At 48.6% G+C, this 17,744-nt stretch overlaps 1 protein-coding gene across 1 annotated transcript in view; it reads left to right on the forward strand.

Annotated features, from left to right (window-relative positions):
* The window catches only part of LOC139407421 (kinesin-like protein KIF13B), a 75,193-nt gene that overhangs the window by 24,993 nt on the left and 32,456 nt on the right, over positions 1-17,744 (forward strand). The window contains exons 19-25 of the mRNA XM_071151189.1: positions 5-257; positions 2,998-3,160; positions 6,385-6,531; positions 6,670-6,819; positions 7,086-7,190; positions 10,106-10,279; positions 15,004-15,161. Coding sequence (XP_071007290.1) covers positions 5-257; positions 2,998-3,160; positions 6,385-6,531; positions 6,670-6,819; positions 7,086-7,190; positions 10,106-10,279; positions 15,004-15,161 — 1,150 coding nt within the window. The remainder of the gene's footprint in view (positions 1-4; positions 258-2,997; positions 3,161-6,384; positions 6,532-6,669; positions 6,820-7,085; positions 7,191-10,105; positions 10,280-15,003; positions 15,162-17,744) is intronic.

Consider the following 17,744-nt stretch of genomic DNA (forward strand, 5'->3'; position numbering starts at 1 on the left):
TCAGACCCAATGCAGTCTGTCCTCCAGACGTTGGAGCGACAGCACGAGGAGGAGAAGAGGACGGCTCTGGAGCGACAGAGACAGATGTACGAGCAGGAGCTGCAGCAGCTGAGGAAGCGGCTCCCTCCTGCAGAGAAACACACTCTGCTGCTGCCGAGCCCTGGGCCTGCAGACCTGGAGCCAGCCGGTCCCTCAGCAGCATCGATCGCATCATCACCCTGCGCCCAGACACGCATGCGGAGATGGAGCGAGGACAGGTGAGGTGTCAGGATATCAAAGTCTGAAACCCAAATAGACCCCGTATGTCTTGGTACTTTGTCTGTCTGGAAACATTGGATCACAGACATTTCATTAATTCATTAACCACATTATCATATCAGTACCTGACTACTTTTTCCCGATGTTTTGTCCTGTTGACCTGTCCTTCTCCATGCCAGAGAGGCAGGGATGATGACTCCTCTGTGTAGATGAGAGGCAGGGATGATGACTCCTCTGTGTAGATGAGAGGCAGGGATGATGACTCCTCTGTGTAGATGAGAGGCAGGGATGATGACTCCTCTGTGTAGATGAGAGGCAGGCAGGGATGACGACGACTCTGTGTAGATGAGAGGCAGGCAGGGATGACGACGACTCTGTGTTGATGAGAGGCAGGCAGGGATGACGACTCCTCTGTGTAGATGAGAGGCAGGCAGGGATGACGACTCCTCTGTGTAGATGAGAGGCAGGGATGACGACTCCTCTGTGTAGATGAGAGGCAGGCAGGGATGACGACTCCTCTGTGTAGATGAGAGGCAGGCAGGGATGACGACTCCTCTGTGTAGATGAGAGGCAGGCAGGGATGATGACTCCTCTGTGTAGATGAGAGGCAGGCAGGGATGACGACTCCTCTGTGTAGATGAGAGGCAGGCAGGGATGACGACTCCTCTGTGTAGATGAGAGGCAGGCAGGGATGACGACTCCTCTGTGTAGATGAGAGGCAGGCAGGGATGACGACTCCTCTGTGTAGATGAGAGGCAGGCAGGGATGACGACTCCTCTGTGTAGATGAGAGGCAGGCAGGGATGACGACTCCTCTGTGTAGATGAGAGGCAGGCAGGGATGACGACTCCTCTGTGTAGATGAGAGGCAGGCAGGGATGACGACTCCTCTGTGTAGATGAGAGGCAGGCAGGGATGACGACTCCTCTGTGTAGATGAGAGGCAGGCAGGGATGACGACTCCTCTGTGTAGATGAGAGGCAGGCAGGGATGACGACTCCTCTGTGCAGATGAGAGGCAGGCAGGGATGACGACTCCTCTGTGTAGATGAGAGGCAGGCAGGGATGACGACTCCTCTGTGTAGATGAGGCAGGGATGACGACTCCTCTGTGTAGATGAGGCAGGGATGACGACTCCTCTGTGTAGATGAGAGGCAGGGATGACGACTCCTCTGTGTAGATGAGAGGCAGGGATGACGACTCCTCTGTGTTGATGAGAGGCAGGGATGACGACTCCTCTGTGTAGATGAGGCAGGGATGACGACTCCTCTGTGTAGATGAGGCAGGGATGACGACTCCTCTGTGTTGATGAGAGGCAGGGATGACGACTCCTCTGTGTTGATGAGAGGCAGGGATGACGACTCCTCTGTGTAGATGAGAGGCAGGGATGACGACTCCTCTGTGTAGATGAGAGGCAGGGATGACGACTCCTCTGTGTAGATGAGAGGCAGGGATGACGACTCCTCTGTGTTGATGAGAGGCAGGGATGACGACTCCTCTGTGTAGATGAGGCAGGCAGGGACGACTCCTCTGTGTAGATGAGGCAGGCAGGGATGACGACTCCTGTGTGTAGATGAGAGGCAGGCAGGGATGACGACTCCTCTGTGTAGATGAGAGGCAGGGATGACGACTCCTCTGTGTAGATGAGAGGCAGGGATGACGACTCCTCTCATAAAGGTTTTCAATGTAAAGCCATTTCAAGTGTTCTATTTCAGTAATAAGACCATGGGGGGGGGTTATATGGCCAATATACCACAAACCCCTGAGGTGCCTTATTGTTAGTATAAACTGGTTACCAGCGTAATTAGAGCAGTAAAAATACATGTTTTTTCATACCTGTGATATATGGTCTGATATACCACGGCTTTCAGCCAATCAGCATTCAGGGCCAGTTCATAATGTCAGCTTTGTACAGTCAATAGCAAGGTTCAATTGTAGTTGCAGTACGAATAGTATGGGAAGATAAATACATAGATAAATATTGGTGGTATTTACAATGTTGTTTGTCCTCTACGGCTTGTCCTTTTATCATGGCAACAAGCTCTCTCTCTCTGTCTCTCTCTGTCTCTCTCTGTCTCTCTGTGTCTCTCTGTGTCTCTCTGTGTCTCTCTGTGTCTCTCTGTCTCTCTCTGTCTCTCTCTGTCTCTGTCTCTCTCTGTGTCTCTCTCTCTGTGTCTCTCTCTCTGTGTCTCTCTGTCTCTCTGTCTCTCTCTGTCTCTGTCTCTCTCTGTCTCTGTCTCTCTCTGTCTCTCTCTCTGTGTGTCTCTCTCTCTGTGTCTCTCTGTCTCTCTCTCTCTGTCTCTCTCTGTCTCTGTCTCTCTCTCTGTGTCTCTCTCTCTCTGTGTCTCTCTGTCTCTCTCTGTCTCTCTCTGTCTCTCTCTGTCTCTGTCTCTCTCTGTCTCTCTCTCTGTGTGTCTCTCTCTCTGTCGGTCTGTTATCTCTCTGCCTCCCCCTGTAGAGAGGCCATGATGACTCGTAGACTGAGGGAAGAGATCGTCAGAGCTAACCTGCTGGTCCTGTAACTAACCCTCTGTGTCTCTCTCTGTGCTTTAGAGAGGCCATGATGACTCGTAGACTGAGGGAAGAGATCGTCAGAGCTAACCTGCTAGTCCTGTAACTAACCCTCTGTGTCTCTCTCTGTGCTTTAGAGAGGCCATGATGACTCGTAGACTGAGGGAAGAGATCGTCAGAGCTAACCTGCTGGTCCTGTAACTAACCCTCTGTGTCTCTCTCTGTGCTTTAGAGAGGCCATGATGACTCGTAGCCTGCGTAGACTGAGGGAGCAGATCGTCAGAGCTAACCTGCTGGTGCAGGAGGCAGGCTTCATAGCTGAGGAACTCAACAAGAGGACAGAGTACCTAGTCACACTGCAAATACCTGCTGCTAACCTCGACGCCAACAGGAAGGTCGGTGTCGGGTGTGTGTGTGTGTGTGTGTGTGTGGCTGCGTGATAACATTATCAGCTTTACAGTGGGTGTGTGTCAATGTTTGTCCACGGAGGTGTGTGTGTGTGTGTGTGTGTGTTCACATGTTTAAAACAGTGTGCCTACCAAAACAGCACTGTCAAGTCTGGTCTACATTGAGCCCCTGTGAGGTGTTGGCCCCTTGCAATGTGTGTTTAGTTTAGGCAGTGCTGTGGTGCAGGACAGCGTGAGGCGGTGCTGAGTGAGCCTGTGGTACAGGACAGTGGGAGACGGTGCTGAGTGAGCCTGTGGTGCAGGACAGCGGGAGACGGTGCTGAGTGAGCCTGTGGTGCAGGACAGCGGGAGGCGGTGCTGAGTGAGCCTGTGGTGCAGGACAGTGGGAGGCGGTGCTGAGTGAGCCTGTGGTGCAGGACAGTGGGAGGCGGTGCTGAGTGAGCCTGTGGTGCAGGACAGTGGGAGGCGGTGCTGAGTGAGCCTGTGGTGCAGGACAGTGGGAGGCGGTGCTAAGTGAGCCTGTGGTGCAGGACAGTGGGAGGCGGTGCTGAGTGAGCCTGTGGTGCAGGACAGTGGGAGGCGGTGCTGAGTGAGCCTGTGGTGCAGGACAGTGGGAGGCGGTGCTGAGTGAGCCTGTGGTGCAGGACAGTGGGAGGCGGTGCTGAGTGAGCCTGTGGTGCAGGACAGTGGGAGGCGGTGCTGAGTGAGCCTGTGGTGCAGGACAGTGGGAGGCGGTGCTGAGTGAGCCTGTGGTGCATCACAGTGGGAGGCGGTGCTCAGTGAGCCTGTGGGCGTAAGGGTGAAGATAAGTTTTTTTTTAAACCACCATGTACAGTTGAAGTCGGAAGTTTACATACACCTTAGCAAAATACATTTAAACTTAGTGTTTCACAATTCCTGACATTTAATCCTAGTAACAATTCCCTGTCTTAGGTCATTTAGGATCACCACTTTATTTTAAGAATTTGAATAATAGTACAGAGAATGATTTATTTCAGCTTTTATTTATTTCATCACATTTCCAGTGGGTCAGAAGTTTACATATACACTCAATTAGTATTTGGTAGCATTGCCTTTAAATTGTTTAGCTTGGGTCAAACGTTTCGGGTAGCCTTCCACAAGCTCCCCACAATAATTGTAGTGAATTTTGTCCCATTTCTCCTGACAGAGCTGGTGTAACTGAGTCAGATTTGTAGGCCTCCTTGCACACACACTTTTTCAGTTCTGCCCACAAATGTTATATGGGATTGAGGTAAGGGCTTTGTGATGGCCACTCCAATACCTTGACTTTGTTGTCCTTAAGACATTTTGCCACAACTTTGGATGTATGCTTAGGGTCATTGTCCATTTGGAAGACCCATTTGTGACCAAGCTTTAACTTCCTGACTGATGTCTTGAGGTGTTGCTTCAATATATGATGCCATCTATTTTGTGAAGTGCACCAGTCCCTCCTGCAGTAGAGCACTCCCGCAACATGATGCTGCCACCCCCGTGCTTCAAGGTTGGGATGGTGTTCTTCGGCTTGCAAGCCTCTCCCTTTTTCCTCCAAACATAACGATGGTCATGATGACCAAACAGTTCTATTATTGTTTCATCAGACCAGTGGACATTTCTCCAAAAAGTACGATCTTTGTCCCCATGTGCAGTTGCAAAACGTAGTCTGGCTTTTCTTATGGTGGTTTTGGAGCAGTGGCTTCTTCCTTGCTGAGCGGCCTTTCAGGTTATGTCGAGAAAGGACTCGTTTTACTGTGGATATAGATACTTTTGTACCTGTTTCCTCCAGCATCTTCACAAGGTCCTTTGCTGTTGTTCTGGGATTGATTTGCACTTTTCACACCAAAGTACATTCATCTCTAGGAGACAGAATGCATCTCCTTCCTGAGCGGTATGACGGCTGCGTGGTCCCATGGCGTTTATACTAGCGTAGATGAAAGTGGTACCTTCAGGTGTTTGTAAATTGCTCCCAAGGATGAACCAGACTTGTGGAGGTCTTAAAAAACATTCTGAGGTCTTGACTCATTTCTTTAGATTTTCTCATGATGTCAAGCAAAGAGGCACTGAGTTTGAAGGTAGGCCTTGAAATACATCCACAGGTACACCTCCAATTGACTTAAATAATGTCAGAAGCTTGGAATTGTGATACAGTGAAATAATCTGTCTGTAAACAATTGTTGGAAAAATGACTTGTGTCATGCACAAAGTAGATGTCCTAACTGACTTGCCAAAACTATAGTTTGTTAACAAGAAATATGTGGAGTGGTTGAAAAACTAGTTTTAATTACTCCTACCTAAATGTATGTAAACTTCCTACTTCAACTGTATATACACACACCAACCCTTTCTCCCCCCTCTCTCTCTCTTTCTCTCTCTCCCTCTCTTCCCTCTCTCTCTCTTTCCCTCTCTATTTCCCTCTCCCTCTCTTCCCTCTCTCTCCCTCTCCCCCCTCTCTCTCTCTTTCTCTCTCTCTCTTTCCCTCTCTCTTCCCTCTCTCCCTCTCTTCCCTCTCTCTCTCTCTTCCCTCTCTCTCTCTCTCTTCCCTCTCTCTCTCTCTCTCTCTCTCTCTCTCTCTCTTCCCTCTCTTCCCCCTCTCTCTCTCTCTCTCTCTCTCTTCCCTCTCTTCCCCCTCTCTCTCTCTCTCTCTCTCTCTCGCTCTCTCTTTCCCTCTCTCTCGCTCTCTCTTTCCCTCTCTCTCGCTCTCTCTTTCCCTCTCTCTCGCTCTCTCGTTCCCTCTCTCTCGCTCTCTCTTTCCCTCTCTCTCGCTCTCTCTTTCCCTCTCTCTCGCTCTCTCTTTCCCTCTCTCTCGCTCTCTCTTTCCCTCTCTCTCGCTCTCTCTTTCCCTCTCTCTCGCTCTCTCTTTCCCTCTCTCTCGCTCTCTCTTTCCCTCTCTCTCGCTCTCTCTTTCCCTCTCTCTCGCTCTCTCTTTCGCTCTCTCTTTCCCTCTCTCTCGCTCTCTTTCCCTCTCTCTCGCTCTCTCTTTCCCTCTCTCTCGCTCTCTCTTTCCCTCTCTCCCTCTTTCTCGCTCTCTCTTTCTCGCTCTTTCTCTCTCGCTCTCTCTCTCTCGCTCTTTCTCTCTCGCTCTCTCTCTCTCTCTCTCTCTCTCTCTCTCTCTCTCTCTCTCTCTCTCTCTCTCTCTCTCTCTCTCTCTCTCTCTCTCTCTCTCTCTCTCTCTCTCTCTCCCCCCCCCCCCCCCCCCTCTCTTTCCCTCTCTACAGCGTGATGCGGTGCTAAGTGAGCCCGCTGTGCAGGTGAGACGTAAGGGTAAAGGGAAACAGATCTGGGCTCTGGAGAAGATGGAGAATAGACTGGTGGACATGAGAGAACTGTACCAGGAATGGAAAGACTACGATGAAGACAACCCTGTGAGTCCCTCTTTCTCTCCCCCTTTCCTCACACCGTCTCCCTCTCTCTCCCCCTTTCCTCACACACTGTCTCCCCCTTAACTCACCCCCCCCCCCCCCCCCCCCCCCCCCTCCCTCTCTCCCCTGGTCTCTGTCTAGGTAATGCGTTCCTACTTCAAGCGTGCCGACCCGTTCTTCGACGAGCAGGAGAACCACAGTCTGATAGGAGTGGCCAACGTTTTTCTGGCCTGTCTCTTCTGCGACGTCAAGCTGCAGTACGCTGTACCCATTATCAACCAGAAGGGAGAGGTACGGCCGTGTGTGTGTGTGTGTGTGTGTGTGTGTGTGTGTTCGTGTTCTACAAAGTCAAGCTGCAGTACGCTGTACCCATTATCAACCAGAAGGGAGAGGTACGGCCGTGTGTGTGTGTGTGACTGTCTGTGTGTGTGTGTGACTGTGTGTGTGTTCGTGTTCTACAAAGGTCAAGCTGCAGTACGCTATACCCAGCAACCAGAAGGGAGAGGTACGGCCGTATGTGTGTGTTTGACTGAGATGTCTGTCTGTCTTCCTGTTAGGTTGCAGGGCGTCTACATGTGGAGGTGTGGCGAGGGAGCGAGGGGCTGGAGAAAGGAGAGACCAGTCCAGATGGCGAGACACAGGAACGCAAAATGGAGTGTGTGGTAAGAGACAACATCAGGTCCTGAAACACATAGATGGATATCAGACACACTGAAATGTCAGGTCTTGAAACACATAGATGGATATCAGACACACTGAAATGTCAGGTCTTGAAACACATAGATGGATATCTGACACACTGAAATGTCAGGTCCTGAAACACATAGATGGACATCAGACAGACACACTGAAATGTCAGGTCCTGAAACACATAGATGGATATCAGACAGACACACTGAAATGTCAGGTCCTGAAACACATAGATGGATATCAGACACACTGAAATGTCAGGTCTTGAAACACATAGATGGATATCAGACACACTGAAATGTCAGGTCCTGAAACACATAGATGGATATCAGACACACTGAAATGTCAGGTCCTGAAACACATAGATGGAAATCAGACACACTGAAATGTCAGGTCCTGAAACACATAGATGGACATCAGACACACTGAAATGTCAGGTCCTGAAACACATAGATGGACATCAGACACACTGAAATGTCAGGTCCTGAAACACATAGATGGACATCAGACACACTGAAATGTCAGGTCCTGAAACACATAGATGGACATCAGACACACTGAAATGTCAGGTCCTGAAACACATAGATGGATATCAGACACACTGAAATGTCAGGTCTTGAAACACATAGATGGATATCAGACACACTGAAATGTCAGGTCCTGAAACACATAGATGGATATCAGACAGACACTGAAATGTCAGGTCCTGAAACACATAGATGGATATCAGACAGACACACTGAAATGTCAGGTCCTAAAACACATAGATGGATATCAGACAGACACACTGAAATGTCAGGTCCTGAAACACATAGATGGATATCAGACAGACACACTGAAATGTCAGGTCCTGAAACACATAGATGGATATCAGACAGACACACTGAAATGTCAGGTCCTGAAACACATAGATGGACATCAGACACACTGAAATGTCAGGTCTTGAAACACATAGATGGATATCAGACAGACACACTGAAATGTCAGGTCCTGAAACACATAGATGGATATCAGACAGACACACTGAAATGTCAGGTCCTGAAACACATAGATGGATATCAGACAGACACACTGAAATGTCAGGTCCTGAAACACATAGATGGATATCAGACACACACTGAAATGTCAGGTCCTGAAACACATAGATGGACATCAGACAGACACACTGAAATGTCAGGTCCTGAAACACATAGATGGACATCAGACAGACACACTGAAATGTCAGGTCCTGAAACACATAGATGGACATCAGACAGACACACTGAAATGTCAGGTCCTGAAACACATAGATGGATATCAGACAGACACACTGAAATGTCAGGTCCTGAAACACATAGATGGATATCAGACAGACACACTGAAATGTCAGGTCCTGAAACACATAGATGGACATCAGACACACTGAAATGTCAGGTCCTGAAACACATAGATGGATATCCGACACACTGAAATGTCAGGTCCTGAAACACATAGATGGACATCAGACACACTGAAATGTCAGGTCCTGAAACACATAGATGGATATCAGACAGACACTGAAATGTCAGGTCCTGAAACACATAGATGGATATCAGACAGACACACTGAAATGTCAGGTCCTGAAACACATAGATGGATATCAGACAGACACACTGAAATGTCAGGGCCTGAAACACAGATGGCGTGTGTAGTTTTTGACTTCATTTAGCGATCGCTACTAGGTCCTGTAAATAGTCCAAAATCAGTTCCCACCACGTTACACCCAGTGAATCCTTGGATGCTAAGAATTTAAAATGGAGTAATATGTTATGTAATGTAATGTGTAATATGTAATGTAATATGTCATATGTAATGTAATGTCATATGTAATGTAATATGTCATATGTAATGTAATGTCATATGTAATGTAATGTCATGTAATGTAATAATGTAATATGTAATGTAATAATGTAATATGTTATGTAATGTAATGTAATATGTCATATGTAATGTAATGTCATATGTAATGTAATATGTAATGTCCAGTGTCTCTGAGGGAAAGGATCTATAGTCACACTGCTGTATTATGTGTTCATAAAAACACTGTGTGTTTTGTCTCTCTCTCTCTCCTCCCTGCTCACTCTCTTCCCTCTCTCTCTCCTCCCCGCTCACTCTCTTCTCTCTCTCTCCTCCCCGCTTACTCTCTTCTCTCTCTCTCTCTCCTCCCCGCTCACTCTCTTCTCTCTCTCTCCTCCCTGCTCACTCTCTTTGCTCTCTCTTCTCCCGCTCACTCTCTTTTCTCTCTCCTCCCTGCTCACTCTCTTCCCTCTCTCTCTCCTCCCCGCTCACTCTCTTCTCTCTCTCTCCTCCCTGCTCACTCTCTTCTCTCTCTCTCTCCTCCCGCTCACTCTCTTTTCTCTCTCTCCTCCCTGCTCACTCTCTTCTCTCTCTCTCTCTCCTCCCCGCTCACTCTCTTCTCTCTCTCGCCTCCCTGCTCACTCCTCTCTCTCTCTCTCTCCTCCCGCTCACTCTCTTCTCTCTCTCTCCTCCCTGCTCACTCTCTTCTCTCTCTCTCTCTCTCCTCCCACTCACTCTCTTTTCTCTCTTTCCTCCCTGCTCACTCTCTTCTCTCTCTCTCTCTCCTCCCCGCTCACTCTCTTCTCTCTCTCTCCTCCCTGCTCACTCTCTTCTCTCTCTCTCTCTCCTCCCGCTCACTCTCTTCTCTCTCTCTCTCTCCTCCCCGCTCACTCTCTTCTCTCTCTCTCCTCCCCGATCACTCTCTTCTCTCTCTCTCTTCCCCGATCACTCTCTTCTCTCTCTCTCCCTTCTCCTCCCTGCTCTCTCTCCTCCCCACTGTCTCCTCCCTTCTCCTCCTCTCTTCCTCCCTGTCTCTCCCTCTCTGTCTCCTCTCTCCTCTCTCTGTCTCCAGGTCAGGATCCTGCAGGCTACAGGTCTTCCTCGCCACCTGTGTAACTTTGTGTTCTGCCAGTACCATTTCTGGGGGCAGGATGAGCCTGTGTTCATTGCCCCGGAGATGGTGCCCACACCCCCGTCAGCCACCAGCAGAGATCCCCTCTGCACCATACTTTTCGACAGTAGCAAGGTGGGACAATTGAGTCGGGGCCGGATTACTGAACTGGCACGCAGGGCATGTGCCCTGGGACCCCCCCAGATATTATATAAACATGCCATAACCAGGATTGCAGAACATTTGCTTTAAAACTGCTAAATGTTCTCTCGGCCTCATGGTAAAATTTGATAGAATTGCAAGAAGTTAGCCACCCTCCTGGAGGTAGGGGCCCCGGATGTGGTCGTCCGACCCTGAATGGGGGAGTCACTAGATATGCCGAGGTTTGAAGGCCTTTCTATGTGTCCTTTGCTGTGTTTTTATTCGCTAAAGAGGAGTCTCTCACCACTATTGTTCCCTGAACAGTACAACAGACTTCGGTTGAAGGATCTATAATCACGCCTGACAAGGCCAGTGAAATACGCGTCTCGCTTCCACAGTTGATAAGCCTGAGGCTCGGATTCATTCCTTCGAACTTAACACCTCTCTTCACTGAGCCTAGGGTAACCGAGTGGGCTACAGAGGGGGGATTTAAACATGAACAAGCTTCCAAACTAAGTTGTGCTGGATGAAGCCTGTCCCCTTGTGGACACAGGGGGCTCCGGTAATGCCTGACGTAGCACTCCAAACGTGGAGGCACTGGCGTCACAGTAGTGTTTTTGTGGAGGGGCTCAACGCTCACTCAGACCTGTGCTAAAGCCCCTTGCTCTGAGGCTCGGAGGTCGTTTCTTCATCTGAGGCGCAGCAAGCCCTGCTTCCTCCACCTTCCTCCGACTTCCTCCGACTCCAGGAATTGGAAATAGGAATGTGAGTGCCATAATGCAAAGCTAGTAAGCTTAACCAACAATGCAGTTCAAGAAATAGTTATAAAAAATATGTACAAAATAAAGTAAAAAATTAAGTATTACAATAACAAGGCTATATACAGGGGGTACCGGTACCGGGTCAGTGTGGAGGCTATATACAGGGGGTACCGGTACCGGGTCAGTGTGGAGGCTATATACAGGGGGTACCGGTACCGGGTCAGTGTGGAGGCTATATACAGGGGGTACCGGTACCGGGTCAGTGTGGAGGCTATATACAGGGGGTACCGGTACCGGGTCAGTGTGGAGGCTATATACAGGGGGTACCGGTACCGGGTCAGTGTGGAGGCTATATACAGGGGGTACCGGTACCGGGTCAGTGTGGAGGCTATATACAGGGGGTACCGGTACCGGGTCAGTGTGGAGGCTATATACAGGGGGTACCGGTACCGGGTCAGTGTGGAGGCTATATACAGGGGGTACCGGTACCGGGTCAGTGTGGAGGCTATATACAGGGGGTACCGGTACCGGGTCAGTGTGGAGGCTATATACAGGGGGTACCGGTACCGGGTCAGTGTGGAGGCTATATACAGGGGGTACCGGTACCGGGTCAGTGTGGAGGCTATATACAGGGGGTACCGGTACCGGGTCAGTGTGGAGGCTATATACAGGGGGTACCGGTACCGGGTCAGTGTGGAGGCTATATACAGGGGGTACCGGTACCGGGTCAGTGTGGAGGCTATATACAGGGGGTACCGGTACCGGGTCAGTGTGGAGGCGATATACAGGGGGTACCGGTACCGGGTCAGTGTGGAGGCTATATACAGGGGGTACCGGTACCGGGTCAGTGTGGAGGCTATATACAGGGGGTACCGGTACCGGGTCAGTGTGGAGGCTATATACAGGGGGTACCGGTACAGAGTCAATGTGGAGGTTATATACAGGGGGTATCGGTACAGAGTCAATGTGGAGGCTATATACAGGGGGTACCAGTACATAGTCAATGTGGAGACTATATACAGGGGGTACCAGTACAGAGTCAATGTGGAGGCTATATACAGGGGGTACCAGTACAGAGTCAATGTGGAGGCTATATACAGGGGGTACCGGTACCGGGTCAGTGTGGCGGCTATATACAGGGGGTACCGGTACCGGGTCAGTGTGGAGGCTATATACAGGGGGTACCGGTACCGGGTCAGTGTGGAGGCTATATACAGGGGGTACCGGTACAGAGTCAATGTGGAGGTTATATACAGGGGGTATCGGTACAGAGTCAATGTGGAGGCTATATACAGGGGGTACCAGTACATAGTCAATGTGGAGACTATATACAGGGGGTACCAGTACAGAGTCAATGTGGAGGCTATATACAGGGGGTACCAGTACAGAGTCAATGTGGAGGCTATATACAGGGGGTACCGGTACCGGGTCAGTGTGGCGGCTATATACAGGGGGTACCGGTACCGGGTCAGTGTGGAGGCTATATACAGGGGGTACCGGTACCGGGTCAGTGTGGAGGCTATATACAGGGGGTACCGGTACCGGGTCAGTGTGGAGGCTATATACAGGGGGTACCGGTACCGGGTCAGTGTGGAGGCTATATACAGGGGGTACCGGTACCGGGTCAGTGTGGAGGCTATATACAGGGGGTACCGGTACCGGGTCAGTGTGGAGGCTATATACAGGGGGTACCGGTACCGGGTCAGTGTGGAGGCTATATACAGGGGGTACCGGTACCGGGTCAGTGTGGAGGCTATATACAGGGGGTACCGGTACCGGGTCAGTGTGGAGGCTATATACAGGGGGTACCGGTACCGGGTCAGTGTGGCGGCTATATACAGGGGGTACCGGTACCGGGTCAGTGTGGAGGCTATATACAGGGGGTACCGGTACCGGGTCAGTGTGGAGGCTATATACAGGGGGTACCGGTACCGGGTCAGTGTGGAGGCTATATACAGGGGGTACCGGTACCGGGTCAGTGTGGAGGCTATATACAGGGGGTACCGGTACCGGGTCAGTGTGGAGGCTATATACAGGGGGTACCGGTACCGGGTCAGTGTGGAGGCTATATACAGGGGGTACCGGTACCGGGTCAGTGTGGAGGCTATATACAGGGGGTACCGGTACCGGGTCAGTGTGGAGGCTATATACAGGGGGTACCGGTACCGGGTCAGTGTGGAGGCTATATACAGGGGGTACCGGTACCGGGTCAGTGTGGAGGCTATATACAGGGGGTACCGGTACCGGGTCAGTGTGGAGGCTATATACAGGGGGTACCGGTACCGGGTCAGTGTGGAGGCTATATACAGGGGGTACCGGTACCGGGTCAGTGTGGAGGCTATATACAGGGGGTACCGGTACCGGGTCAGTGTGGAGGCTATATACAGGGGGTACCGGTACCGGGTCAGTGTGGAGGCGATATACATGGGGTACAGGTTCAGAGTCAATGTGGAGGCTATATATAGGGCGTACCGGGTCAATGTGGAGGCTATATACATGGGGTACCGGGTCAGTGTGGAGGCGATATACAGGGGGTACCGGTACCGGGTCAGTGTGGAGGCGATATACATGGGGTACCGGTTCAGAGTCAATGTGGAGGCTATATACAGGGGGTACCGGGTCAATGCGGAGGCTATATACATGGGGTTCCGGGTCAGTGTGGAGGCTATATACAGGGGGTACCGGTTCCGGGTCAGTGTGGAGGCTATATACAGGGGGTACCGGGTCAGTGTGGAGGCTATATACGTGGGGTACCGGTTCCGGGTAAGTGTGGATGCTATATACATGGGGTACCGGGTCAGTGTGGAGGCTATATACATGGGGTACTGGTACCGGGTCAGTGTGGAGGCGATGTACATGGGGTACCGGGGGTCTGTAGGTAATCATTCAGCCAGGTTACTTGGGCACAGGGACTATGGTGGTCTGCTTGAAACATGTAGGTATTACAGACTCGGTCAGGGAGAGGTTGTAAATGTCATTGAAGACACTTGACATTCGGTCTGCGCACGCTTTGAGTACACATCCTGGTAATCCGTCTGGCCTTCGGCTTTATGAATGTTTACCTGTTTAAAGGTCTTGCTCACATCGGCTACGTAGAGGGTTGTCTAGTTGGTATAATTGATTCGGGAGACAGAAGCAGGAATACGTAATAGTTTTTTTTATTGTACCCAAACGATGGTGTGCCGTGTATAGGCAAGGGACGAAGACCAAACAAACACTATACAAAAACACAGGGTTGGAACCCAAACAAAAGAAGCGAGGAGTACCTCGAATAAATAACACATGCGCACAATGATTATCACATGGGACGAGACCCGTAATCATTTGCGCAATCCACAAGGGCACGAAATCCCAAAACACACAACACACGTACCAACGGACATTGTAACAATAATCGACAAGACCATGGAAACCAAAGGGCACATATATACTAATCAGTGGGAATAGGGCACAGGTGTGCCTGATGAAAGTTCCGGAGGGATCCATGACAAGGGTGATCACACAGTTGTCCAGAACAGCTGGTGCTCTCATGCATGCTTCAGTGTTGCTTGCCTCGAAGCGAACATAAAAGGCATTTAGCTCGTCTTGTAAGCTCGCGTCACTGGGCAACTCACGGCTGTTTCCCTTTGTTGTCTGTAATAGTTTGCAAGCCCTGCCACATCTGACGAGCGTCGTTAAATAAATAATCTTTGTCCAGTTCGAGATGAGTAATCGCTGTTCTGTTATCCAGAAAGCTCTTTCGGTCATAAGAGACAGTAGCAGCAATATTATGTACGAAATAAGTTAAAAACAATGCAACAACAAAAACAACTAACTAAATAATACAGTTGGTTAGGATAAATAAAAAAATCCGCCGTCGCCAACTTTCCAGGATTTTGCAAACCTACCCAGAGTAAAGCAGAAGAACAGTAGAACAGTGCCCATGTTTGTTTGTCTATACGTGTTGTTTGTTCCCAGGAGCTGGAGGTGTGTGTGTCCGAGGAGTTTGTGGAGTTTGTGGCGGAGGGGGCAGTGGCCATCGAGGTGTTTGGACATAAACAGGTGAACCACCGCAGGAACCTGGCTCTTTGGGATCTGGGAGTCATTCAGGCCAAGACACGAACCCTCAGAGAGAGGTGAGATCTAGTAGGAGTCTACCGGTGTAGATGGGACATATGGGTTGGTGTGTACTGGGTTGTAATTCACTAGAACCCAAGTGGATGAAACGAGGGGCTATCTGCACTTGTTCAATAAGAAACTCTATTTTTCATTGGAAAATGTGTTCCGATTGCAAAATGTTTTGGGCACTAAGTGGGCACTAATGAGTACGACTCCGGTAATGTCTGGTCTGGTGTAATGACTAGTCTGGTATAATGTCTGGTATAATGTCTGGTTTGGTATAATGTCTGGTCTGGTATAATGTCTGGTATAATGTCTGGTTTGGTATAATGTCTGGTGTAATGTCTGGTCTGGTATAATGTCTGGTCTGGTATAATGTCTGGTATAATGTCTGGTCTGGTCTGGTATAATGTCTGGTCTGGTCTGGTATAATGTCTGGTCTGGTCTGGTATAATGTCTGGTCTGGTATAATGTCTGGTCTGGTATAATGTCTGGTCTGGTCTGGTATAATGTCTGGTCTGGTATAATGTCTGGTTTGGTATAATGTCTGGTCTGGTATAATGTCTGGTCTGGTATAATGTCTGGTATAATGTCTGGTCTGGTATAATGTCTGGTATAATGTCTGGTCTGGTATAATGTCTGGTATAATGTCTGGTCTGGTATAATGTCTGGTATAATGTCTGGTATGGTATAATGTCTGGTATAATGTCTGGTCTGGTTTAATGTCTGGTCTGGTATAATGTCTGGTCTGGTATAATGTCTGGTCTGGTATAATGTCTGGTCTGGTATAATGTCTGGTCTGGTATAATGTCTGGTCTGGTATAATGTCTGGTCTGGTATAATGTCTGGTCTGGTATAATGTCTGGTCTGGTATAATGTCTGGTATAATGTCTGGTCTGGTATAATGTCTGGTTTGGTATAATGTCTGGTCTGGAATAATGTCTGGTTTGGTATAATGTCTGGTCTGGTATAATGTCTGGTCTGGTATAATGTCTGGTATAATGTCTGGTCTGGTATAATGTCTGGTATAATGTCTGGTCTGGTATAATGTCTGGTATAATGTCTGGTCTGGTATAATGTCTGGTATAATGTCTGGTTTGGTATAATGTCTGGTCTGATATAATGTCTGGTCTGGTATAATGTCTGGTATAATGTCTGGTCTGGTATAATGTCTGGTATAATGTCTGGTCTGGTATAATGTCTGGTATAATGTCTGGTCTGGTATAATGTCTGGTCTGGTATAATGTCTGGTATAATGTCTGGTCTGGTATAATGTCTGGTTTGGTATAATGTCTGGTCTGGTATAATGTCTGGTATAATGTCTGGTCTGGTATAATGTCTGGTATAATGTCTGGTCTGGTATAATGTCTGGTATAATGTCTGGTCTGGTATAATGTCTGGTATAATGTCTGGTTTGGTATAATGTCTGGTCTGGTATAATGTCTGGTATAATGTCTGGTCTGGTATAATGTCTGGTATAATGTCTGGTCTTATATAATGTCTGGTATAATGTCTGGTTTGGTATAATGTCTGGTCTGGTATAATGTCTGGTCTGGTATAATGTCTGGTCTGGTATAATGTCTGGTATAATGTCTGGTCTGGTATAATGTCTGGTCTGGTATAATGTCTGGTTTGGTATAATGTCTGGTCTGGTATAATGTCTGGTATAATGTCTGGTCTGGTATAATGTCTGGTCTGGTATAATGTCTGGTATAATGTCTGGTCTGGTATAATGTCTGGTATAATGTCTGGTCTGGTATAATGTCTGGTATAATGTCTGGTCTGGTATAATGTCTGGTATAATGTCTGGTTTGGTATAATGTCTGGTCTGGTATAATGTCTGGTATAATGTCTGGTCTGGTATAATGTCTGGTATAATGTCTGGTCTGGTATAATGTCTGGTATAATGTCTGGTTTGGTATAATGTCTGGTCTGGTATAATGTCTGGTATAATGTCTGGTCTGGTATAATGTCTGGTATAATGTCTGGTCTGGTATAATGTCTGGTATAATGTCTGGTTTGGTATAATGTCTGGTCTGGTATAATGTCTGGTCTGGTATAATGTCTGGTCTGGTATAATGTCTGGTCTGGTATAATGTCTGGTATAATGTCTGGTCTGGTATAATGTCTGGTATAATGTCTGGTCTGGTATAATGTCTGGTCTGGTATAATGTCTGGTTTGGTATAATGTCTGGTCTGGTATAATGTCTGGTATAATGTCTGGTCTGGTATAATGTCTGGTATAATGTCTGGTTTGGTATAATGTCTGGTTTGGTATAATGTCTGGTCTGGTATAATGTCTGGTCTGGTATAATGTCTGGTATAATGTCTGGTCTGGTATAATGTCTGGTCTGGTATAATGTCTGGTATAATGTCTGGTCTGGTATAATGTCTGGTATAATGTCTGGTTTGGTATAATGTCTGGTCTGGTATAATGTCTGGTATAATGTCTGGTCTGGTATAATGTCTGGTATAATGTCTGGTTTGGTATAATGTCTGGTCTGGTATAATGTCTGGTATAATGTCTGGTCTGGTATAATGTCTGGTATAATGTCTGGTCTGGTATAATGTCTGGTATAATGTCTGGTCTGGTATAATGT

This window comes from Oncorhynchus clarkii, chromosome 4 (assembly GCF_045791955.1).
Source record: "Oncorhynchus clarkii lewisi isolate Uvic-CL-2024 chromosome 4, UVic_Ocla_1.0, whole genome shotgun sequence".
Taxonomy (NCBI): domain Eukaryota; kingdom Metazoa; phylum Chordata; class Actinopteri; order Salmoniformes; family Salmonidae; genus Oncorhynchus; species Oncorhynchus clarkii.